Consider the following 27484-nt stretch of genomic DNA (forward strand, 5'->3'; position numbering starts at 1 on the left):
GTGTGTGTGTGTGTGTGTGTGTGTGTGTATCACATCTTCCTTATCCATTCATCTATTGAGGGACTCTTGGGCTGCTTCCATAATTGGCTATTGTAAATAATGCTACAAAAACATAGGGGTATATATATTTTTTCCAATTATATTTCATTTTCTCTGGGTAAATATCCAGTGTGGAATTACTGGATCATATGGTAATTCTATTTTTAATTTTTTGAGGAACCTCCATACTGTTTTCCGCATGGATTCACCAATTTACATTCCAGCCAACAGCACACAAGGGTTCTTTTTTCTCTACATCCTTGCCAACACTTGTTATTTCTTCTGTTTTTTATTTTGGCCATTCTGACCAGTGTGAAGTGCTAGTTCATTATGGTTCTGATTTGCATTTCCCTGATGATAAGTCATGTTGAGTATCTTTTCATAGATCTGTTGATCATCTGTATCGCTATTTATTTATTTAAGAGAGAGAGAAAGAGAGAGAGAGCACAGAGGAAAAGGGAGAAGCAGAGTCCCTGCTGAGCAGAGAGCCTGACTTGGGGCTCCATCCCAGGACCCTGAGATCATAACCTGAGCTGAAAGCAGACCCTTAACCAACTGAGCCACCCGGTTGCCCCCATCTGTATGGCTTCTTTGGAAAAAGGTTTATTCAGGTTATCTGCCCATTTTTTAATTGGATTGGGGTTTTTTTGGTGTGAAGTTGTAGAAGTTCTTTATACATTTAGGATATTTAACCACTTATCAGATTTTTATTATTTGTAAATATCTTCTCTCATTCAGTAGGTTGCCTTTTTGTTTTATTTCTTAAATAGCAGAGTTACTTAGATGCATTTCTACGCAGCACTAACATGTAGGAAAATATTATATTAAATTATTGTTTTTAAACTGTAAACTAATCTAGAATTAATTTAATTTGAAACTAAGGTCATATAAAATTAGTTGAGGAGTTAAAATTTAGGAAATATGCTAATATTTGCTAAGCTGTTAATAGAAGTACCAATGAGATGATATTATCAAATGCTGGCTCCCAAAATTAACCCCCAAATAACCTGTTGACAAAGGAAAGCTGAGTTCATTGCTTACTTCAGTAAGGGAGAAACACCTTTGTAGTGTCTAGTGTAGTGTCTTTAATTGGGTTGTTTTCCTGTTGTTAAGTTTTGAGAATAATATATATATATATATGTATATTCTGAATACAAATCCTTGTTATATATGGAATTTACAAATATTTCTTCCTAGTCTATGGTGTCTTATTCTCTAGCAGTAAATTTTACAGTACAAAAGATTTTAAATTGGATGAAATCCAATTTAGCAATAAAAAAAAAAAAAAGATCATGGTTTTAGGGTCATGTCTAAGAACTCTTCTCCTGGTCCTGAATCCTGAAGATACTTTTCTACATTTTCTTCTAAAAGTTTTATAGTTTATGTTTCATATTTAGAAAGATGATGTATTTTGTTTTTTTTTTTAAAGATTTTATTTATTTATTTGACAGAGAGAGAGGCAGCCAGCGAGAGAAGGAACACAAGCAGGGGGAGTGGGAGAGGAAGAAGCAGGCTCCCAGTGGAGGAGCCTGATGCGGGGCTCGATCCCGGAACGCCAGGATCACGCCCTGGGCCGAAGGCAGACGCCCAACGACTGAGCCACCCAGGCGCCCCGAAAGATGATGTATTTTGAAATAAAGTTTGTATCAAGTGTGATGTTTAGGTTGAGATCGTATAGATATAGATATATATGTGCACACATGCGCACACCCACATACACACAGCTTCAATTGATCCGATACACATTTGTTGAGAAGACTATTCTTTCTCCATTGAATTGCATATGCTCTTTCATCAAATATCAATTGGCCATATTTTGTGAACCTATCTGAACAGTCTGTTTTGTTCCATGGGTCTATTCATTTATCTCTTTACCTATAAATATTTGTCTTGCTTACTGTAGCTTTATCATAAGATTTGATATTGAGTAGTGTGATGCCTCCAACTTTATACTTCTTTTTCAAAATCATTTTAGCTAAACTAGTTAATTTGCCTTTTCTTAAAAATTTTAGAATTAGCTTGTCTATATCTACCATAGAAAATCCTGTGGGATTTTGATGGGAATTATGCTAAATCCATAGATTAATTTAGGAAGCATTTGTATATTTACTACATTGAGCCTTCCAGTCCATGGTCATGATATGTCTACTTCTTTCATTAGCATTTTTAAGTTTTCAGCATATAGATAAACTACATATTTTGTTGGATTTACACACACACACACACACACATATACATACATACCATGATACTTTCATTTTAATATTGATAATTTATGTTTTTGGGTTTTGTCAATCTTATTAGAAATTTATCAGTTTTCTTGCTCTTTTCAAAGATCCAGATTTTGGTTTCATTAATTTTCTCTACTGCTTTTATGTTTTTAATTGTTTCTTTCTGCCCTCATAGCTATTATTGTCTTCTGCTTAATTTGGGTTTATTTTGCTCTTCTTTTTCTAGTGACTTAAGGTGGAAGCTGAGATTATTAATGTGAGATCTTTCTTCTCTTCTAAGATAATGATTTCTTCTGGGATAAATTTCTCCATAAGCAGTGCTTCAGTTGCATCCCACAAATTTTGATAGGTTGTATTTTCATTTCATTCAATTCAAAGTATTTTCTAATTTCCTTTAGAGACTTCCTCTTTCACTCATGGTTTATTCAGGAGTGTATTGTTCAAATTCCAAGTGCTTGTAGATTTTTCAGTTATCTTTCTATTATTAATTTCTAATTTTATTCCACTGTTGTCAGATTTTGGTTTCATTTTTTTTGTGATTTCATCTTAAATTTGTGAAGCTTTGTTTTATGATACAAGACATGTCTATTTTGGTGAATGTTCTATACGTGTTTTAAAAGAATGTGTTTTCTACTGCTGTTGGACATAGTGTTTTTAAAATGGCAGTTAAGGGGCTCAGTATTAAGTGTGGCTCTGTCGGTTAAGCATCTGCCTTTGGCTCAGGTCATGATCCCAGGGTCCCGGGATCAAGCCCGCTGAGTTGGAAGCCTGCTTCTTCCTCTCCCTCTGCCTGCCACTCCCCTTGCTTGTGCTCTCTCTCTGTCAAATAAATAAAATCTTCAAAATAAAATAAAATATCAATTAAATCCAGATGGTAGATGGTGTTGTTCAATTCTTTTCTCTCTTTGCTGGTTTTCTACCCACCAGCTCTGTTGCTTACTGAGAGAGGAGTGTTGAAGTCTCCAACTATAATTGCAAACTAACCCATTTTTTCCTTTAGTTCTGTCATCTTTTGCTTAATGTATTTTGAGGCTCTGCCATTAGATGCATGTCATTAGGATTATTATATCTTCTTGGTGATTTGACCCTTTTACCTGTATATATTATCTTTCTCGATCCCTGGTCATATTTTTTGGGTTTTTTTGCACCAAAATCTACTTTGATAGTAATATAGCTACTACAGATTTCCTTTGATTAGTGTCTGCAGGTATTTCTTTACTCCACCTTTTACTTTTAACCTGTGTATATCATTATATTTAAACTGAGTATAGACAGCAAGTAATTGCACAGTGTTTTTTAATCCATCCTGATGAACTCTTAATGGGCATATTTTGGTCTTTTACATTTGATGTAAATGTTGACATATTTGGATTTACACCCATCACTTTATTATTTGTTTGTTTGGTTTTTTGTCTCTTTTTTTCCACTTTTCACTAAATTTGTGGCTTCTCGTTACTTCATTTAGTAGGTATAAGTGTCAGTAAAAATTCTGTATACCAAAAGTTAAATAATTAATGCATTCATCAGGTTTAGTTTGGTAAACAAATTTTTAGGGAATTATATTAGACAGTATTTTCCTAAAATATTTTGTATTTACAAAGTAAAGAAATACTCACAGGAGTTTCGCCTGGGTTACACATCTTTACCTGAAAAATGTCCCCCAAGAGCAAGTCTATGGGTTTATCTTTGTAGAACATTAAAAAAAACCGTACAAAGTCAGTTAAGTCCTCAGATTTAAATAGCTTTCCTATGAAGAAAAAGTAAACAAATCCAAATAACTCTTGAGTGTTTACACTACATATCATAAAATAACACTTATATATAGCTGTTCATTCTATTAACATGAGAAAGGACCAAAAAAATCATTAAAAATTAAATATATCATATTCCTTCAAAATAAAGAAAGCTTAAAGTATTAGTGAAGTTGAAGGATAATAAAACAAAATAACATATCTGCTTAAGTATTAAAGATTACCATTTCTGGGCAAGAAAAGTGTGAAGCAGTTTTAGAATACTGAATACTCTCAGGTAATCAACTTTGATAAGCAATGAGATCAATTTTCTAAGACATGTGAAAGATACATACATAATAATAAAAAAAGATATATACATAAAATGAAAATTATAGGAGCTATAATATTTTACTTAATTTTGCAGAAACTGATTTATAACCTAACGTTTGTAAAACTTTATCTACCAGATTTTTAAATGTTTAATACTAAATTTTGATTAGAATACAGTATTATTTCAGTATTTGAGCATCATTTTATATGAATTTTATTTCTGTTTTATATTTGTGATTCTTACAGATTTGCTATATTTTAAGGTAGGATATTTCATTAGGTCCAATTGCTTTTTTTCAAATATACTACATCTTTAATTTTAAAATTAATGTAATTTTAAAGTGAAGTTGAAGGTATAATATTCAGGCAAATTTTCACTTCAAAGAAAATAGTATAAAATACATTTAACCATTTAATAAACATGCTGGTAGGAAATAAGCATGCTTTGTTTTCTTCACTGGCAGCTGAGTCTGTATGGGTTACTTAATCAAATGTACAGTTGTATTTTAATTTTTTGGCACCCATTTATATAGTGACCAAAACAAGTAATTTAATGATGGAAATAGCTGATACAGTATTTGTGTTTTCCTTACCTGCTGTCAGTATGCTATAAGATTCTGTTTAGCAAACTCATATTTTTGGTAATATTGAGTAAGAAAACTATTATTATTACAACAACAGAAAACAAAGCCCTTGTAAACTTAAGCTTAAATAAGACTTCAGCATTATATATAGTGCTGCTCTTCAATGTGCCCTTGTGATCAGAATGTGAATATTCTCTATCCTTCTCATACCTGACTTTGGTGAAAAAGATAAAAAGGAATTTAGAGCTCACAAAGTAATGTATCAACAAAATTACTTCCTCTTCAAGCTCATCAGGTATTACTGCTACCTATAATTTGTCTTCTTATTTAAATCAAAGCTGAACAAAAACCTTTGAGATCTTAAAATTGGATTCTACAACACTTGACAAAAAAGTACGGGAAAGGAGGTGGTCAAGTAAGTATATGAATAACAGATTTCATGAGCAGTCAGAGAAATGCTTTACACTCCTCCCAGTGGCCAAAAACAACAAAAAAAGATGTAATGGATAGACTCAAATGCTGTCAAGCATATGGAGAAGCCCGAAGTCACACGCATGCTTAAGGGAGTATAAATCGTACAGCCAGTCTGCAAAGCAATCTGGCTACACAGAGACACTGCTACATTGACCCTCAGGGATCCCGCTCCCGGGGACAGATATGTCACTTCATTTCTTTGTGGCAGCAGAGAGTTGGAAGCAATCAAGGTCAAACACTCTGAGGTAGATAAATTAAATGGATTATTACATAGGGCTTATGCAACAGCCGGAAGGAGCAATAAACTAAATGGACATAAATTGACATGTTGGCTGTTTTAAAATCTAGTTTTGAGGACACAAATGTAAGGGCCATGAATAGGCTTATCACATCACCCGCTTATGTAAACTTTAAGCAGGTACAAACATGATAAACACCAAGTATTTGACCTGGATACATGCATATTTATATGTATACTTTGAAGTGCAAACCTGTTGGGGGGTGGGAGGAAGTGGGAGGAGGGACTGGGCAGAAAACAAAAGAATAAAATAAGAGAGGGCTCCTGCACAAAGACACGATGACGTGCACCGTGAAATGAGTATGGTCATTCAACTTGCTGCCTCAAGGTTCAAATAAAAGGAAAAGTATAGAAGGAAGGGTGAAAAGAGTGGAAGGAAGAAAAAAGAAAGTTCACAGAAGAAATTTTTTAAAAATCACATCACGGGCCCCAATTTTAGAAACTCTTCTGTGGTGGGTCGGATTCATATATTTTTATACTTTCCTAAGTATGTCAGCTTTGGCATACTGGAAATTACAGGGAATTTAGAGTATGGGAGTCCTAAGTTAGAATTCCTTTCTCTATAACTTTAAGTCCTTGAGTTTCTATGTAAACTGAAAGTATTTTTCTATGTAAAATAGAAAAGTACATTTTAGTGACTGAGCTAACATGTGTGCCAGACTCCCAGCAAGCATTTAGCAAGTGGTAGCTTTCTTACGGTTTTATAACATATACGTATATGTCAACCTCCTAATTTATATTGTCCATCTAGGAAAAAATTGGTTTAAAAATACATCTTCTGAAATTCAGATACTTGAATTTAATCTTGCTATTAAATTAATAGTATTTTCTAGAAATCATGCCATTCCTTTCCATTTAGTAACAGACTGGTTAAGTTCTTAAGAACTTTTAAGATTGTTGTGTGCTAAAAAATAGATCTATGCTTACCTATAAATCCAAGAATTGAAAACTCAATATAAAACCAATTCTTTGAAGTGATGTTATGCACAAAATCTGTGATTTTTGTAAAGTACATCTTTTTAGCAATGATATCATCTTCTAGCTGGAGAAAAAACAAAAAGTCATTAGTTCCTTTGATATTTCCATTGAATAAGCTGCATTAGCTTGAGAATTGAAAATACTTTCAATAGGATACACTTCAGAAAATGTTTTTATGAGATCAATCTTATTTTTAGTTCAATTTGCTGAGAGGGTATTTATTATTAGTTTTCACTTTCAGATTCTCAGACCAGAGATGATCTGTTTCTTTCCTAAATGCTAGTATGGAACACTCAATCTAAATCCTCATTGAAAAAAATTTGCTAATCTGAATCCATTTTCATCTTTACAAATACTTCCATTTCTAATTTAAGGCCAACTTGCTTTATGTTTGAGATGACAGGTGCCATGTCCTATCGCCAGAGAGGGTAGCTGGCCAAGAGATGACAAAAGGGAGCCGGCACTCTCATCCACCACTAGCTGGGTAGAGTGACGCTGCACGTAAACCTAAGAATAGTTCTCCCCAAGAGAGGGGGAAAGAGAAACTAGAATTTTCTTTTTTTTAAAAATCTCATAAATATGTATTCTATGCACTCAGAGGGCCTCCCAAATGATTCAGAAAAATGTGGAAGTCCTCAAGTGCATCACCAGAGCATAAAAGAGAATTGTGTTGTTTCAAATTGGGAAGAATACATTGGCTGGATCTCATGTTTCTGTTACATGCCACTAACTAGGAATCAGAAGAGATTTTTTTTTCCTCCAGGAAAAGAGAAGACCCTGCTTCGGGCCTTTTTCTAACATTCTCTCTTCTCCAATAATATTTTGCAAACTCTTCTTACAACTGCATATTGTCACATTAGTAAGACGTATACTTACTGCTAGGAAACATAACACTATTATTTAAAAATACGCCAGAATTCAGGGAATACAAGCTATGTATAATGGATTTATTTCAGAAATACAGTAAGACACTGTAGAACTAGGTAGACTATACAAGGCGAGCCAATGTAGGGTACCAATGATAACCATATACACTGTCTGGCATACAATAAATGCTCAAAATATGTCTGCTTAATGTAATAAACTTGTGGGAAGAGAAATGCAGGGAGTGTAATTTCTATTTTTTTCTAATTTGAGAATTTCATTTCAGTTTGCTTCAGGTAATTATAATTTCCTCTGTTAATAGTAAATTCAGCAGGAAGACTTAATATAAAATCAACTTTAAACTTCCTTTTGGAACTTTAATATAATGAGTATTTTCTGAATACAAAAGTAAGGTGGAGGAATACAACGAGGAAGAAAGAATCAAAAGAGGGAAGGAGAACATAATCCTTCCACTTTAAATTATATAAAATATACCACGATCTTACCTGTAAATAATACATGGCCTTGGGTTGGGCATACAGCATCAAAAAACAAAAATCCAGTACTTGTTTGATGCGCCAACTAAAGAGAGTAATAAAATCTGTTAACATTTGTCATTATTATATAATTTTTATTTATAATCACACTTCAGTAATTAAAAACAATTTTTTATGTTTAGCTAACATAGAGTACTATCTACAGTAAGTGCAATTGAATATGTTACACTGAAAAGTTATATTAAAATGTTTCCCATCTTTATTCAGTGCACAGTATCTGTCATCACTAAACTACGATAAGCATAATCTATTTATTTTACGTCTTGGTTAAATCTTGATCTGTGTGGTAAAGTTAATATTCTTTCTGGTCTTAGGTTTTGTTCAAATAAAAGTAAGAAGAAACTTTATTCTAATTTAAAACTAAGCTAGGTATTAAGCCAGTTCCCATACAAAGAGCAATACACAATGCAGTTCTGCCCTTCTACATTTCATAACCCAGTGAGAAAAGACAGAAAAGTAATACAATCGGAACAATTAGGTAAGTGCTACACAGAGACATTGGCAACGACGGCGTACAATAAGATGGGTTGGGTGGATCGGGAGGCTGGGCATTCAGTGGAAGGAGCAGCACTGCAAAGGCATTAAACGCACGAGAGGGCGTGCCACCCTAGATCCAGGGCACCAGGAGTGGTTGGAAAAGCTGAGGATGGTGAGGTGGGCAGAGACCAGATCATGAAGGAAACTTTGGACCTGATCTCCTATGAAAAGGGATTCTTCTGGCTACGCTATGGAGATTGGACTGGAAGAGAGGCCAGGCAAGGCTAGGCTTAGGGAAAACAAATAGATCATGAATGGCCTGAACTAAGTCCAAGGCAGAGGAATGGGGATGAGAGGGAGGATGCAGAGAGAGATTTTTTTTTTTTTTAAAAAAGAAATGATGATAGAGACATAATGAGCAGAAGGAAAAACAGGATCTACAATGTCTCCCAGCTTTATGACTCTAAGAACTGACTACTTAATTCAAAGCAAAAGAAAACCCCTAAGAGATTTCAGATTCTGACATACCATTTATTATCATAAAACAAAACAGAGCTAGTAAGTTTCCTGGGATCAGACTTTTCTCTGAATTCTGACATTTCTTTTACTCTATTAAGTTTCAAGGAACCAAATTATTACATTTCTTACAATACCTACAACATTTATAATCAAGCAATAGTGATTCTTTATACATGTATAGACCTTTTCTTCAAAATTCTTTCATAAATACTATCATATTTTATTCTTACAATGACTTCTCCAAATGTATAATGTAGATTTTATTTTGCACGTGGGAAAGCAGGGGGAAGCTAAGAAGACAAAGGCTAAATTACCTGTCTAGGAAGACCTATAGCAAAGAGAAAAACTGAAACTAGAATGTACACGTAATAATTTATAACCCCAGGCTTTCTTTCCCCCTTCATTATGCCGTTGCTAATTATTGGCTGAACACGTGAACACAGATCATCGATGGTGTGCTGGTGGTAGACGTTTAACAACTGACTCTTCGGGGAGTGGCAGGGCTGAGCTATATCGTTTGTGCTTTTGCCCATTTCCATGGTGTAAATGCTCCTACCATGGCTCATTTCACACTACCAATTTAAGGTCACTGGACACAGACTGGGAAGTGCTGCACATAGTCAGCCCTTGCAAGCTAATAGGAGCTGGCTGTGTTCGAAATGGGATCTATTAGATGCTGGCTCCAACATTACATCTGATGAAGGTATTTAAGGTAATACGTCCTACCTCTCTGATTTTCCCGAGTCCTCAGTTGACTGCTGGACATGTAATATGTTTGGATAAAAAAAGGCAGGTATTGAAATGATTTCTAAGGATCCAGACCTTAGTTGCCTTTTGAATCTGTAAACAGAAGTGAACGGAAGCTTGCAACTCAATATTTGATTTACCAAAATAACAAATACTTAAAAAGAATGTCCCCATGCATGTCCACATATTTTTATTGAATTATTTCATGTTGATACACGATATCCACATTATGAAACGAATACTTTTTAGCCTAAGTATTTCTTTTATAAATTAGTAAGCAACTTAACAAAAAGTTAAAATATACAATATAAAATTAATTTCCTGTTGTAAAAGTTATAGACACTTTAAATTTTTGCAAGTTTACAATCAGATATGTACTCTAAAAGATTCAAAATAATGGAACTAACGAGTCAGCATAGAACACTGGATGATTTTTTGAAGTTCATAGTTTTGAGTTTAGTAAGAGTCCTACTGAATAGCACCATGGCTGCTGAAACTACAGATTCCCCACAGCAAACAAGGATTGAGTGTGACTCTTGTCCATAACCCACTGGATGACTATGCATGCTTTTTAGAATCTTTATTTTTAAAAGTTAATATTTATAGACCAACTAGGACATCATTAAAATGCACTAAATATTGCTCACAAAAGCTGTAATACACATCTTGTACCGTCAAGGTAAAGGATGGGACACACCAGGTACAGCATTTTAAACAGTTTTCCTTTAGAGACAGATAATATGACTTTAAATGGGATTTAAATTTAGGCATTACATTATTTATTAAAATGTTAAATCTCAAGAAAATGTTTGTTTTATGCTAATAGGTGAAGAAGCAAGATGGGGTTTTATATGCACAATCTCAATTATGTGCAAAATAGGCAGTCGTCACTCTGCACAATTCTATTATGCATGAATCTCGGTTACCATGTGTCAGTTAAATAAGTCTCCCTCAACAACACTGTTGAATTTGAGTCATCACACTGTATTAACCACAAATAATTCCATAAAGTACAAACTTGCTTCTGACTCTTCAGTTCACAAATCGCTATATAAATAACGAATGCATATCATCATCTCACTGCTCCTTTCAAAGACTCTAGGTGTCTGATCACGGTTACTCTGTTGTCTAGTCACTTACAGACAGCAACACATGTGGTCCTGTTGCCTCTTGGTGCCATTGGAATGTGGACAATTGGATTCCTTTCATTTGCTTTTTAAATGGTTTCCAAATGTTTCATAATAGGTATGTACCGTGAGCATGGGGTAGCAGCAGCTACCCTCTAGCGGTACTAGAGAGAATATGGGGTTTAGACCCAGAAAAGGGTCTCCACCGATGTTGCTTCCTTCACTTACACACTTTAAGCAAGTCATTTACTTCCTCTGACCTTTGGTTTCTTCATCTGTAAAACTGGACTAAGTACCTACCCTTGCAGGGAAAGAACTGATCTACAGACACTCGATTCTTCTCAGGCTCTATGCATTAGTGGAAGCTTTCCTGGTTATTTGTCTGTTTGTTTACTGATTTATTTATTTAGGTGGGAGTATAAATGGGGGAGTGCAGGGGATGAAAGTCTTACTGGCTCTTCTGATTTTATGGTATATCAAATGGAAAGGTTTTTTAAAAACTCGCTTTAGTATGTTCCCTGAGGAGTAGAAAATGTTGGTATGGAAGAAAAGAATGAGGAATTCTATTTGGTTTGGGGTAAAAATTAGTAACGTAATAGCTGTATTTTTAAAAGTGAAATTGCATAACTTTATACAGCAATTTAGAAGAGCGGAGGCAAGTGGAAATAACATTAAGTTGCAGTATATACAATCACCCAAAAGTTTGGATTACAGATGCTTATAAGTAGATTTTGTCCTCCAGAAAATTTCATGCAAAGTCCCAAAGCAACAAAAGACAAGTTACAAGTAATTTCTATCTTGATGGTATAATTTCCCATTACTAATAAAGAGAAAGATTCCAGGCTCAGCTTTATTCAGTCTGTCTTAAGTAAGACTTTTGAAATCCTGTGTGGTGACACCCTTCTAAGATTCTTTAAATCTTTTCTAGCTTGTTAGGTTATGGATAGCATCGAAAGTTCTTGAGATGATACCAGAATTGCTAGCTGCCAATGGCTAGAGAAAACAGTATAGCTATACATTGTTGCCATTATAAATGAATGATTCTACCTTACAGTTTTAAAAAAGTGGAAACTTTACAGCTGTATAGTTTTATATAAAGTACACAGTTATATACAGTTTCATATAAGTTTATATATAACCTTAGTTGGGTCCGTTAACAATTATAGTCTCAAATTTAGGACCAATAAAATATAGAACAATCTCGGGGCGCCTGGGTGGCGCAGTCGTTAAGCGACTGCCTTCGGCTCAGGGCGTGATCCCAGCGTTCTGGGATGGAGCCCCACATCAGGCTCCTCCACTATGAGCCTGATTCTTCCTCTCCCACTCCCCCTGCTTGTGTTCCCTCTCTCGCTGGCTGTCTCTATCTCTGTCAAGTAAATAAATAAAATCTCTAAAAAAATATAGAGAGCAATCTCTCATTAACCCCAATGAGAAGACCTAGCAAAAGGGTTTTGGCTAAATTAAATATATAAAAATTTAGGTATAGAAATGCAAAGTTACGAGTCTACATTAATTTAGATATAATCTCATTTAAAATTGCATATTCTATAATATCTATTTTTAAATTATAGTTTTATTCTATTCTCACAAAAAATAAAACAATTTTATTCCAACTCTTTATCCTGGATTGCTGACATTAACATTCTTATCAACATGAAAATCTCTTTTTGAATCATCTGACATAGTTCTCTGATACACATGATGGTTAAGTCTAACTAAAATTCCAGTTAATGACATTGTCTTCGTACATTTTATAGCAAAACATGAGTGTTTCTATACATCAAGTAGTATTTTTATTTGTGATCTCCACAAGTAACCACATACTATAATTCTTTTTTTTTTTTAAAGATTTTATTTATTTATTTGACAGAGAGAGAGACAGCCAGCACAAGAGGGAACACAAGCAGGGGGAGTGGGAGAGGAAGAAGCAGGCTCCCAGTGGAGGAGCCTGACGTGGGGCTCGATCCCAGAACGCCGGGATCACACCCTGAGCCGAAGGCAGATGCTTAACCACTGCACTACCCAGGAGCCCCTATAATTCTTTTTTAAAGTCATCTTCAAAAGATTTCAACACATATCCCCAGAAACTGTTTGTAAACCTTCACCTTCTTTGTAACAGATTCTGTTAAGGCTCCCTTATAAGGACACCAAACTAGCATAGATTTAAGTCATTTCAGGCTAATGTGTCTTCTCCAAATAGTGGTTTATTATGCAGAATAAAGCAACAAAGAGAGGGTATCCTGGAATATGACAATATTTTAAGGATTCAAGTATGAGGCAACTTTTTTTTTCCTGGGGAATCTTTTTTGGGTAAAACAAAACATACAAGGGTGCTTTAGCTAATCTTGCCCAGTGCTGTCTCGCCCTCCACACACAACATCTACCTCAAGGCTTCATTAACCATTCTCGAGTTCAAGTACACTGCCAATAAATCCCTCATTCTTAACTACTATCTTCCTTTCACAGAGAAAAGAAAACCCTTTAAGAAGGGAATGCTATCATTTCACTTTCCTTTCTCAAACTAATTATTTTTTTCTACTCCTTCACCCGTTCCTATCATTTCCCCCTAAATCTCCTTCCATGTGTACCTTGCATCCAACCCCACCCCCTTGCCCCCCACAGACCTTGTCCATCAGCTTCCTCCCCATCAATGAGAGCATGTATAAAACCACCCCTGGTGCTCCCATCTCCGGACCTCCCCAAACACAAGTTTTCCCTCAGGCTGCTGTGTTTTAACATCTCTCCCCGTCAGTCTGAGCTTGTTGAGAATAGTCTAATTCAAGTCTTTAAACTTTTATTATGAAAATTACCACACACACACACAGAAGCGGGACTACAATGAATCCCAAATCATTTGATTTAAATAACCATTACTTTTTTTTTAAACCATACTTGTTTCATACATTTAGCCCCCTTTTTTCTTGTTGAGGTAATTTTAAAATAAATCCTAGATAATCAGTTCTCACCCTTTAATTCTTCAGTGTCAAAATCAAAAAAGGACATTTACACAACCACATGCCATTATCACACCTTACAAGGCTAGGAATAGTTATTTAATATTACTTAATATTCAGTTGATATTCAAATATGCCCAGTATCCTAACAAGTATCTAATGGGTGAAGGTGCGGGCAGGGGTGTTCCAGTGAGCATTCACTTAGGATCCTCTCATTATAACCAGTTACCTCTTACTTCTTTTTTGAACTTATTATCCAGACCAGTCATTTCACTTTTTCTCTTTTTCCCTCAACTATCTTTTTGAATAGAACTGGGTCAACTGTCCTATAGAATGTCCTCCATTCTAGTGGTTACCATAGATTGCTTCCTCTATTCACTGTGTATACTCTAAACTGGACTTTAGATCAGATTAAAGGTTGTTCTGTCTGAAATGTATGATTTCACTCATATGTGGAATTTTAGAAACAAAAAGATGAATACAGGGAGAGGGAAGGAAAAATAAAATAAGAGGAAAACAGAGAGGGAGACAAACCATAAGAGACTCATAATCATAGGAAACAAACTGAGGGTTTCTGGAGTGGGGGTGGGGGGATCGGTGGGGGGATGGGTAACCGGGTGATGGGCATCAAGAGGGCACATCATGGATTGAGCACTGGGTGTTACATGCAACTGATGGATCACTGAATTCTACCTCTGAAACTAAAAAAAAAAAAAAAGCCTGTGCTGTCTTGTGTTGTGTTATATTGTATTTTGGAAGGTGGTGGGCAATAATTCTCTATAGTTATTTCACAGTGTATTTCATTTGCTACACAACAGAAGACACAAAATGTCTGTCTAACTTCCAGTGATGCTGAGACCGATCAGCCTCAGGTGCTCAGGTGGGGGCCTCAGGTGTGGGCACGTGAGCCCTTCCTGCAGAAGGTGCCTGAGCCTCAGCCCCCATTCTCACACTCTGCTCTGCCAGGGACTGTCGGAGCAGGGTGTCTGCATGCCACAACCCCAGCCCCCCTTGCTAGCCAGCTTCTGGGTAGGTTCTGCCTAGGGGAGGCAGTACTAAGAGATTAGAAGGCAGTGAAAGAGGAGGCCATCCTTCCTACTTGGGGTCGGGGTGAAGGCTCCAGCAGCAGCAGGCAGTGGAGTGGGCGGAGGTTACAGCTCTGACAGGGGCGGCACTGCTATCGTCCATGTTTTCAACAGCACAGCAGCAGGTGCAGCCCAATGTCAGATCGTGACGTACAACCCCATCTTCCTTTATGCTTCTCCCATTTCCTTCCTTCTCTATTGTTCTCAGCCCCTGTAGACACCTTTTTGATCAATTCTTTGTATTGAATTCCCTCTATGTGAATTACCAAGGGTTTTCCTGTTTGGATGCTGGCTGATATACCTTCCTCGCAAAGCGCCCCATGCACGGGTCACTTAATGACATGCCTGAGCCAGTTATTTCAAAGCGGTGATTTTCTAATTCTACTCATTTTACAGCTATTAGCTAGAATTCTCTTGACGAAAATAACTGCCTCATCCCCTTGAGCTATTTGGTAAGAAAACAAAACAAGAGCAGAACACTTTGCTGGCGAAGCCAAACTGTCTGTTGGACAGATTCAGCTTGAGGGCCATGTTTGCAACCCTGGTCTGTAGCATAAAGTACATAATCTTTAGCATGTTACCCAAGGCTCTTCATGATCTTATCACAGCCTGTCTTAACTCCCACTGATACTCCTTCCTTAATCGCAAACATTCATACTCCAGGATATACTTACATTTCCAAAAAGCTAGCCTGCTTCTTTTTGGCCTTTCTGCCTTCTCAAGCAATTCTATTTGCCAGGCAGTCCCTTTCTCCTTTTATCTGCTTTAAGAGTGCCTACTTACACCGTTAGACCCAGCTCAATTACTACTTTCTTTAGGTCTTGCAGGTAGAGTGAAAGACTTCCCCTTGTGCATGTTCTCCTACTGCCCTCCCTGTACCAATACGAAACACCAGCTTCCTGGTTGTGATTTGTTTTTTTACCAGTTGTATCATGCACTTGAACATAAAGATCTGGAAGACTGGTTCATCATCAGGTGCATGCATCTCCCAGGCTATATCCAGCAGGAGCTGGTAAGCAGAAGTGGAGAATGTGACTTCATACAGGAAGGAACACAAGAACGCTTAAAAAACATTCTAGTGGGCTTCTCTCAGAGGAAGTGGATTTCATGGAGAATACATACAATGATAATAACATGGAAAAGGCGGATTTTATTAGGCAGACAACCTACAAAATTGGGGAAAGTTATAAGCTATACTTTGTCACAGCTTCGAAGTACCTGTAGTTCTAAGTAGTTCTCTCTCTACAGCTATGCTTATCAGAATGAATATGATCACTAGTACAATAATATAATTGGGCAGAAAAAATAAAATAGAAAAATGAAAGAACATATTTTTAAACTTATCAGACAGTACCTACCTTTTTGTAATCATGTCAACAACAGACTTTAAATAATCTTCATTTCTCTGAAAATGAGAAAAACAGTTTACTGAAATTAAGCATGCCTCATAGTTTTGCTACCATGCTTGCTACATGTGAGTCTAGTCTATGTGTGGAACGTCATTTCATCCTAAGAATTTTTGTTTTTTCACCGTCTATAAAAGAATTTAAAATATCCACGTGTCTTAAAGACCTAACTTGAGTACTGAAAAGATTCCATTCTTCCTTTGTCACAGTACAAAATACCACTACACATTATTTACACTTAAAAATTAGTATGCAGAAACCTATGTATCTAACACAATTTTGTCCTAAAAATGGGATGGCTTGTTTCTAAGAACTGCTCTTTTTGAAAGTGTCTTCATTTTATGAGTAGTATAGGATAGTAAACATACTTCAAAATTATACCACAGCTTTACAGATGGTGTTACTTGGCTTAATTCCCAAATTTTCATCCATCAACAAACCTTGTGTGCCTACTCTTTATCAAATTCTGTGCTAGATTACATGACAGATTCATTTGTAAATAACTTTTGGTAGTACATTCTCAGTTTTTTGTTTTTTGTTTTTTTTAACCAAAGTGATAGCATTTATACAATATTGCCTCAGGGCCCCAAGCAGTCCTAATATAAAACTCTGAAAAATTTTGAATAATGACAGTTCTATTGTCAAATCCGAGTACTCTGAAACATATACAGTCAGATTGTTTATTTTAAAATATCCATCATGATGCAGGTAACTCCATGACAGTACTTAAGGTTCTTAAGGTAGCCATAAATTGAATAATCAGCTATTTGTTACACTGAAATATTTTATATTTTTAAACATAGTGCTAAAGTTACACTTTTTAAGCATTCTATCTTTCATTTTAAAATTTGCCCCTAATATTTTATTACTGGTTTAAACATTTTAGGCACACGTGCACTGTGTCAGCAGCAAAGAAATAAAGATCGTAATATTTACATACAGAAACTGACACATTTTGGAGACTATATGCTTTCAATATTAAGAAATTAAACTTGGAGAGAATGACTGTTTAATCTTTTATTTATATTTTCCTCTTAGTTCTTCAATTACTTGTTTTGTTTTTTGAGTTTTTTCTGCATTCAAAGACATGTTTATTATAGAAAATATAAATACAGAAAAGAATGTTGAAGGGACAACAAAGATCCCTCCAACTCCTACTATCTGAAGATAACCACTATTTATATTTCGGAGACCATCGTTCCAAGGTTTGCTCATTTTCTTTTTTCTTTATACATTTCATCTGTCTGTATCTTTTCTTACCTCCTCCTCCGTCTATCACATTTTATGTAGATAATATTATGTTAAATGTGATGCTTTACGTTTTTCCCACTTAATGATATGGACATCATTCTATGTCAGTGAATACAGCTATTCATTCTCTTTTCCATGGTTACAATTGCATTGCAGATTATTGCAATGTAGGCGCAAAAATTTAATCAGCCTCTTATTGATAGACATCTTTGGTGCTTTCCAGTATTATGCTTTTATAAAGCGATTGTGCACCTAAAATCCTTAAAATAATTACTTACTGAACACTTACTACGTGCCATGCATCAATCCAAATACTGTAAAATATAATAGTTAATGTAATTGACAAAACAACCCTATGACATAGGTAATGTTATCATCACTATTTTGCAGAGAAAGAAAGTGAAGCATAGAGAAGTGAAGGAACTTGTTCAAGTTCACAAGCCAGGAAATGGAGAAGCTGGCATTTGAAACTTGGCGATCTAGATACTGTACATTCTGTCATATTTTTATTATTTTGGAATTCTTGCCTGATTATCTCCTTAGGCTAACTTCCCAGAACTGAGATTTCTGATACAAAGGATATATACACACTTTAAATCTAATACAAGTTGCCAAATTCCCCCTCCAAAAGGTTTTATGTGTCAATATTTATCCAGTGCTTTATATAAATTTTACATGGCATTAGAGGCAAGATAGAAAATTTGGGGGCCAGGGGAGCCTGGGTGGCGCAGTCGTTAAGCGTCTGCCTTAGGCTCAGGGTGTGATTCCAGTGTTCTGGGATCGAGCCCCACATCAGGCTTCATCGGTAGGAGCCTGCTTCTTCCTCTCCCACTCCCCCTGCTTGTTCTCCCTCTCTCGCTGGCTGTCTCTGTCTGTCAAATAAATAAATAAAATCTTTAAAAAAAAAAAAGGAAATTTGGGGGCCATTAGACATGGATTTGAATCTGCTGTATTAATTACTGGGCAAGTTATTTTCTATAAGCTTCAGTTTCTTCACCTGTAAAATCAGGATAGCTACACCTACGTTACAGGGATGTAATGTGGGCTACAAATAATGTATATAAAATTGTCTACCATCCTCCAGATATAGAAAGGAGCCCCTCAATATTCATGGTGGCTATTGTTACTTAAGATTACATAAATTATCTCTTGATTCATATCCCTACCTTTTTTGGGCCAGCAGGTTTTATTACTATAGCTTCAATTTTGATGTTCTATTTGTAAATATAATTTCTGTACTATACAGTATGCAGGGCTCCTAGTAACATATTTAACAGTGCAATCTTATTTCTTCTCCACATGGAACCACTGTATTTTTTTGGATTAACATATTTAATTCCTTCTCAGTAGTGTCAAACAAGTATTAAATACATTGTCTGCTACCCAAAAAAGGCATCTATGAATTGTTTTTTTAAATTTAAGAAAAAAAAATCTAAAACGATACAGTGATTACCACGGAGGAAGGGTATTTGGAGACCACAGGCTGGGCATGAGGAGAGCCACTTATTTTTCATACGTACATCTGCAACAGAGACAATCACCACCGAGTCCTTCTCTTCTGAAGGAGTCATCCTGGAGACTACAGAATTCAGGGCTTGCTTCAGGTAACTCTGATTTCCTCTGTTAACAGTGGAAATACCCAGAGCAAAAGAGACTGCAGACACAGGAGCATGGAATCATCATTTGAAGCCATAGAGAAAAACACAATTTATCATTAATATCTATGCTTATTAGTATGTTTGGGTTAGTTGTATGGTCATAAAGAGTGTCTGAAACTATATTACAAAAAATTATCCAAACTACTATTAATTTTTATCACAAAGTTCATTTTCTGCCTGAGCAAATTCCAATTTGCAGTGGACTGTTAGTAAAAGCATTAAGTAGACTCCAAGATGTTCTCATGTTGGAGGGTTTCAGTGTAATGAAAGATAAAACTAACTTGGTACAAAATGTCACACATTGGCAGATTCTCTACTTCTCTTCTAAGGAGATGCTGGAACCCAAAATAGGACAAACACTATGAAATGTTTTCATCTGTGAAAAAAAGATGTATGAGGTAATTTCCAAGTGATTTAATAGAATGAATCCATACCCCTAAGTTACCTGTATTGCCCAGTACTGACTGGAACACTGGGAGAACAGATCTCACGTCATCCAAATAGATGCTAAGATTATATCAGTAAAGTCTGCCCAAACTCAACACCAGTGCCTGACATATGAACCTGGGCAAGATACACAGCCTCTCCAGCCTCCATTTCCCCACCTTCAAGATGGGGATAAGGGCTTCTAGACTGGCTAAGTAAAGAACTCAGAAAATCCTCTCCCTAAAAAAGCAATAATAAAACTAGAAAAAAAAAGTCAAAACAATCAGGGCCCTGGTATACAACAAACTCAGAAACATTTATGTAACAAACAATTATTGAACTTTGGTGAGAACAGTAAGAATTAATATTTCCCTGATTACTATTTTCCCTGATTACTATTGAGTTCAAACACATTTTCATATGTTTATTGGTCTTTGGACATTCTTTGGTGAAATCCCTGCTTAAGCTCTTATCTGTTTCTCTACTGAGTTGTATGGATTTTTCTTATTTATTAATGCTCTTTATAGATTCTGAATATGAATGCTCTGTCAGTTATGTGTATTACAAATATCATCTCCCACTCTGGGTTCCCTTTTCAATGTTTTACTTCTTGATGAACAGAAATTCTTAATTTTAATATAGTACAATTTAACCATCTCTTCCTTTATATAGTTAGTGCTTTTTTGATTCCTATTGAGAAATCTTTGTTTATCTTCAGGTCATAAAGATATTTTCCTGAATATCTTCTGGATGGTTTATTGTCTGCCTTTTATATCTAGATCTGCAGCCCACCTGGAATTGATTTTTAGGGCTGGTGTGAGGCAGGAATCAAGTTTCAAACTTTGGGATCCATTCTAAAATGCAATTCCTGAAATAATTCCCAATACCTTATGGTAAGGAACAGGTTTACAAACGTTTACAAGGCCTTTAATGACCTGGTCCCGACCTACCTCTTCTGTTTCAACTATCCTCTCTTTAAACCAGTCTTACTTAACATCTTTCAGCTTCTCAAGTTGACCGAATAGGACTTTCTCATCAGGCTTTTGCACATGCCATCCCTTCTTTGCCTAGAACACTCTTCTCCAGGTTCCTTGTGCTAATTCTACACATTCTTTCTAAACTAGGTTGGGTGTACCACCTATATATTCTTACTTCATCTCACATAGTACTTATCACCCTTCTTGTTCTTAGAATACATAATAATGGCAATAAATTTGGGGTGAATAAGTGAATGGCCAAGTCCCTTTATTACTTGGCGTCTGCCCCATGTGATACTGACAATAACTTCCAGCCCCAATTGTGCACACATGCCACACTTTTTGTACAGGCCCTCTTGCTGTTAGTCCTTTCCTATTTCATTTCCTCTACCTGGATGAACACCCTCTACTTTTCCACTATCCATCATCCGCTTTTCCCCTATTTAGTTTATTCCAATTCTGTTCACCCTTCATGACTCAGGTGAGTGTCACTTTGTCCAGAAAGTCCAGAATGTCCTATTTCCCCAAGTATGGATTACTTGCTCCATCTTGTATTTCCCTTGTGACAGGGAAATACTATAGTCACTCTGTCTATAGTCACTCTATAGCGACTAGTCACTCTATACTGTTATTGCTCTCTCACGTGTCTGTAGGAGGATGAGGGCTATGTCTTATTCACCACTATTCCCCTGGTAGAAGCTGGTTATTTGAGGACATGGAGGACTGCACAAAAAATGTTGTCAGTTAAGCTGAAAAGTCATCCTGGGGAAGGGACTTACATGACAAGCTAGCTGTGGTTGATGGGAGGTGGTGGGTTCATTGCAGGCAGTGATCAGAATGTGCTAATCTTGGCTTATTCATAGGGCCTGTATGTGTTTGGGGTTACTGGAAAGGAGGGGAAGTGACAAAACTTGAGATTTGAAAGATACAGTCTTCTGTGCATACACCATGTCAAGGAGCTAACTTCATCCTATATGCCCTAGGATCCACTAAAGGATTTTAAGCAAGAGTTGAGCATGATGTTATGCATTTCAGTACATAGCTCTGAAGAGGGAATGAAGATTGGATTGACTTTAGTCAATTTACAAGTCTATTTCGATACACTGGGCAAGAAATGAAAGCTCGGAAAGAACAGTTACAGAGAGTAGAGAGCAGAAATTTTTTGAGATATACTCAGAATATAGAATAAGACTGATGACAGATTCCCCAGTGGGCCTTGCCACAGGCTTCAGTGCTTTTACAAATGTTTTGTGTGCTATGATCTTTTAGTTACCAGGAAAAAAAAAATCTCCTTTTAAATTAGCTCTGGTAATGAAGGCTTATAGGCAAACTGTTCCTCCCAAGAACCTATGAAAATCCACCAAAGGGGCCTCAATATATACGGCATGGGTGGAAATCAGGAAATAGCTAGGGAATTAGAAAATTATTCAGGATTTAACACAGTTCTGCTAACTGGGTTACCTCAACACCCCAAACCCCTATACAAAGAGTTCTTTTGTTCTTCCCAATGACAAACATCTCTCCCTCCTTCCTTTCACTCTCTGGCATGGGCTTCTGGTTATCTTTGCCCATGTTTATTTAAGGCTATGCTTATTCTTGGTATATAGCATTTTATAGTTTCTATGTACTGTTTTTTGTTTTTTTTTCCCCTATGTCTTTCCTCTCCTCCTCCTGTTACCTATAGCTTTGGGGTAGCACACACTTTCTCATATATTCACACCCATGCATGCATGTCTCTGTACATACACACACCACATTCAAAATACTCCTAAGAGGGAATCCGTTAAAGACTCAAATGTGATCTCAAGAAGTACCTTAATATCTCTAAACCTCCATTTTCTTAGGTGTAAAATAGAGATAATCATAGGTCCTCCTGTATTGGGTTGTGAGGGTCAAATGAGACAATGAAAGAAAACATAGAAAAAAAGAAGGGAAGCACAGTAACTTGGTATATGGAACACAGTGAGAATGCAGATGCAACACAATGCCACGCGGCCCCGCCATCCCAACACAGCGGGCTTGGCAGAGGCGTATGGAACAACACTACTTATTCCCAAGGAACCACGTAGATCAGACAGAGGTCGGTAAGCTTTTTCTGTAAAGGACCAGATAGTAAACATTTTTGTCTCCCAGCCATACAGTCTCTGTCCCAACTACTCCACTCGGCCGCTGTAGCAGGAGAACAGCCACAGACAAGTAACAATGAGCACTGACTAGGGTTCAACAAATATTCATTGTAAAGTAGCAGATTTGGCCTGTGGGCTGTAGCTTGCTGCCAGTGGCCTTGAATGACTCACTCGACTAGAATAAACAAGGTCTGTAAGAATGGCAAGCATTCTGGGACTCGCCCTAAAATCCCTGTTTCTAACTTAAATGCTTTCTCTCTTCTTTAATACCTGCTGAAGTTGAATTCATTATTTAAGGATTAGCTCAAACATCACCTCTTCTGTAAAGCTTTTGCCGACCTTGGTCCCCAGCAAGATGGGGAAATAGGAAGATAGCCGGGTAAGAATGAATTGATCAAAACCAAGGGAGACAAGAGTTGCCAGGTACTTAGCGATGCTTAATATAAGTCAAATGTATTATGTGACTTATAATGACCTATTTTCAAAACATTTGTATTCAAATTGAATTTGAATTCAAGTCTCTAAATATCTATTGAACTATTTTTTTCTGCCAGGTCATATACTGATTTCTGGTAGTCCAAATTAATGTCACATAGGCTCATGGTCTAAATATCAGAGTATTATATTAATGGATTGCATTTTAAAACTTAAAAACAAACACAATAATAATTGGAGAAGAGTTCAAAAAAACTTAAAAACTGGTTGGCAAAGTCGGTAGAGCACGCAAATCTTGATCTCAGGATTCTGAGTTCAAGCCCCACATTGGGCGTGGAGCCTACTTTGAAAAAAAATAAACAAACAAACACAACAAAACTTAAAAGCATATCCTCAAAGATCAAAATATCTATATTTGATTTTCTAATTCTAAGTTTGCTTACCACCTGTTTTCTCTTTGCCAATGATTACATCAGGATAAATTCTGCCTACTTTCCTTAGATGAGGAAAAAAGAACCTTAGGATTTCAAATGTATTAGATGCTGTTTCATTGTTACCCAATGTATTCATTTTCTTCTCAACTGAAAGAGAAAAAATAGGGTTTCTAAGTGCATGACCATAGGGATTTTTCTCTCTTTGGTACAATTTTTCATAATGAGATTAACGGATTTAGTATTCAATATATAAGAGAAATACAATTAAATGTGAATTATTGAAATCATATGGCTATAAAATATAGTTCAAATATTATTGATTCATATTTATTTAAGAAGTAATATTTAAGTCTAGCACTATGAGCTACATAATCAGACTAACAGAACTGTCAGTTCCAAATGAAGTATAACTGAAAGATGCTATAATCTGATCTGCTATTTTGATTAATATCACATTAAAGTTTGTATCTCTATAACTTTGTTATGTGGCTCAACATTTAGTGACTCTACTTGTACTATTCATTTGAAGATACCTCTATAATTTTGAAAAAGAGGAACAAAATTAGAAGACTCATACCCTATGTAATTCATAATACATAATATAGTAATCAAGACAGTGTGATATTACATTAAAAAAAGATACATAGACCGATGGAACAGAAGAGATAGCCCAGAAATAGATCCACACAAATAGCATCAATTGATTTTTGGAAAAGGTGCCAAGGCAATTCAATGCAGAAAGGACAGCCTTTTGATAAATGGTGCTAGAATACTTGGACATGCACATGAAAAACACTGAATCCTGACCTGTACTCCATATCATTTATAAAAATCAACTCAAATGAAACCCAAATGTAAAACCGAAAACTATAAAATTAAAAACAAACACATAAAAGAAAATCTTCATGACCCTGAGGAAGGTAAAGAGTTCTTAAAGATAACATCAAAAATATTATATAAAAAGAAAAATTGATAAATCGAACTTCACAGTTAAAAATGTTTGCTTTCTGGGGCGCCTGGGTTGCACAGTGGTTAAGCATCTGCCTTCGGCTCAGGGCGTGATCCCGGCGTTATGGGATTGAGCCACATCAGGCTCCTCTGCTGTGAGCCTGCTTCTTCCTCTCCCACTCCCCCTGCTGTGTTCCCTCTCTCCCTGGCTGTCTCTATCTCTGTCAAATAAATAAATAAAATCTTTAAAAAAAAATGTTTGCTTTCTGAAGGACACCATAAGCAGAATGAAAAGACTAGCCACAGATTGGAAGAAAACGTTTCCAAATCACATATCCATCCAATATGCCGGTAAGTATTCAGGATATATATATATATATTTTTTTTTTTAAGAAAATTTTTTTATACAAAAAACCTGTATATGAATGTTTACAGAAACATGTACTTGTAATTGTCAAAAAAATGAACCTACATGTCCTTTGATTGGTAAAAGTTTAAACAAACTGTATCCACTATATGTCCATATAATCCAATGCTACTCAGCAATATGAAGGCAACAAAAATGGGGTCCCATAACAACTTCCATGAATTTTGCTAAGTGAAAGAAGTCAGTCTCGAAGGATTACACACTACATGATTCCATTTTTATTGCATTTTTGGGAAAGGGAAAACTCTAAGAACAGGGAACTGATTAGTGGTTGCAAGGGATTAAGAGTGAGGACTACCTGACTACAAAAGGGGAAACAGAGGCAGGACTTTTTATCCTGGAGAAATGGGAGCCACTGCAGGATGATACACAGGACAGTGAGCCCTCACTGTGGCTACAGTGGAAATAGACAGGCGGGGACAAGTCTGGAGAGAGAGAAAAAACAGAGATGTTAGCAGTCATTCGGACGAGGCATGAAGGCGGCTTGACTAGAGTAGCAGAGATGGTGATGGGAAAATGTGGACAGATGTGTGACATACATAGGACTGCGAATCAACAGGATTGCTTATTGACTGAAATGGGAATATGCGAGAGGAGGTGGGGGTGGGGGGCAGTTAGACTGACGCTCTGGGTTCTGGCTGCATCTAGCTGATGGGTCACGATGGTGGTGCAAGTCACACAGAAAACGCAGGAAGACCATTTTTGAGCTACAGAGGGGAGGAAGCATATCAATGATATCTCTCTACCTGATTTGTGTATGTCTCGCAATAAAAGAACAAGTACCAATTTAGTTATATTTGTAGGGGAGAAGTGTCCTAAAATCAGAAAGCACGAAATCTAAATTCCCAAACACAAAACACAAAACCAACAAATAAACCACCACACAAAAACAAAAGCAACACAAACCTAAGTTTACAGACATATTTTTTCTCTGTGTCATTTCATAGTTCACTTTACTCAAGGCTTTGATCAGCTCTTGACGATTTCTTTCAGTTTTATTTTTTAAACGTAGCATTTTTTCTTTAAACTCCAAAATATGGTTTCTACAATTAATTAGTTGATTACCTGCAAAGGAAACATATGTGTATATATTTATATAAGTAGCAATGGTATCATACAATTTTCTATAATGTATAACAAAAAAAAATAAAATACATGCTTCAATGTAGCGATAACACTATATATATGTGTGTGTGCATATACACATACACAGCTTATATATAAATACGTATATATGATACACATAAGAGGCTGGAGAAAGAGTGAGATGTTAAAACAGTACTATCTGGGAGGTTCCCGAAGGCCTTGAATCCCTGGCCATGGGCAGACTCAGCTCCTCTTGAAAGCACGGTACATCCATCTTGCTGGTTCCATTCACCTTTCAGATGGGCCAGCTTGGAACAAAACTTGCATCACTTGAGCTACCTTACTGGAGATAGGAAGCCACTAATAAACTGTAATATCCAATATTTCTCTGCCAAGCCTCCATAGATCATGCACCCCAAGATACAACAGAGGAAAGTAAACCTGCTGCTTCACTGCTCTCTAACAAGATGCTTTGTGTCTCCCTCTTAGGTTGGAGGGGACCCCACTTCTCCAGTCCTCACTCAGTAGCCAGCTCCATCTCTAGGGTCTGTCACAACACCTCTCCAACTCCAAGTCTATGTCACTGAATCTCCCAAATGCAACAATTTCGTATTATATGGAGTATCCTGCCAACAGGGGCTCCCATCAACGGGGTACACACGCACACACACACAAGTAGATTCGGGTTTTATGCATTGTTAGGCTTGCTGAAACAGGGCAGTGGAGGTTTAGGGAAAGACACAACTGGCTGGCTAATCATTACAGAGAATCCTATAATTATGAAGAATTCTGGCAGTCTTCCGCAGTGAGTGTTATGCCCCATCCCTGCACAAGTCCTTAGCCTGTTACGATACAAGCAGCACAATTCAAGGCTCTACATCTCTAGTCTTCTCTGTGAGTGGGTGGTGGCACCAGAGACACGGTTTCCTCCCTCAATCCACCTCCCAGGAAAGGCCAGACAAGAGTGAATGACAAATGACAAGAGTGAAAAGGCACTGCTAGATTCAATCCACAATGTAATCTGTACATATAAATTACCCAGTAAGAAAAGACGGAGGACTTGCTGCTCTGAACGAATTTTTTCTCAGCAGCCTCTTGAAGACCTCCTAATCTGGGCCCCCCAGTCAATCCAGCTGAAGCAATGACAGGTTGGTCTCCAGGACCTGTCAGTGTACTGGCTGGCAACTTGTGTCGATCATCACTGCCCTCACAGTGCAATACTAGGGATTTTGCATATTCTCTACAGATGGAAAGATGTGGGTATAGCAGATAGATCAACCATTTGGTCTCAGCAGAGAGGGGGAAGTCAAGAG

At 36.6% G+C, this 27484-nt stretch overlaps 1 protein-coding gene across 1 annotated transcript in view; it reads right to left on the reverse strand.

Moving 5' to 3' along the window:
* The window catches only part of MGAT4D (MGAT4 family member D), a 37358-nt gene extending 11214 nt beyond the window's left edge, over nucleotides 1-26144 (reverse strand). Inside the window, exons 1-8 of the mRNA XM_026499384.3 lie at nucleotides 25992-26144; nucleotides 23720-23857; nucleotides 19175-19308; nucleotides 16356-16402; nucleotides 9811-9924; nucleotides 8038-8113; nucleotides 6617-6731; nucleotides 3887-4017 (exon numbers count right to left, since the gene is read on the reverse strand). Of these exons, the coding sequence (XP_026355169.3) occupies nucleotides 3887-4017; nucleotides 6617-6731; nucleotides 8038-8113; nucleotides 9811-9924; nucleotides 16356-16402; nucleotides 19175-19308; nucleotides 23720-23857; nucleotides 25992-26100 (864 nt within the window). The 5' untranslated portion in view covers nucleotides 26101-26144. The remainder of the gene's footprint in view (nucleotides 1-3886; nucleotides 4018-6616; nucleotides 6732-8037; nucleotides 8114-9810; nucleotides 9925-16355; nucleotides 16403-19174; nucleotides 19309-23719; nucleotides 23858-25991) is intronic.
* Between the last annotated feature and the right edge of the window lie 1340 nt (nucleotides 26145-27484).

The sequence above is a fragment of the Ursus arctos genome, unplaced genomic scaffold, assembly GCF_023065955.2.
Source record: "Ursus arctos isolate Adak ecotype North America unplaced genomic scaffold, UrsArc2.0 scaffold_11, whole genome shotgun sequence".
Classification (NCBI taxonomy): Eukaryota; Metazoa; Chordata; class Mammalia; order Carnivora; family Ursidae; genus Ursus; species Ursus arctos.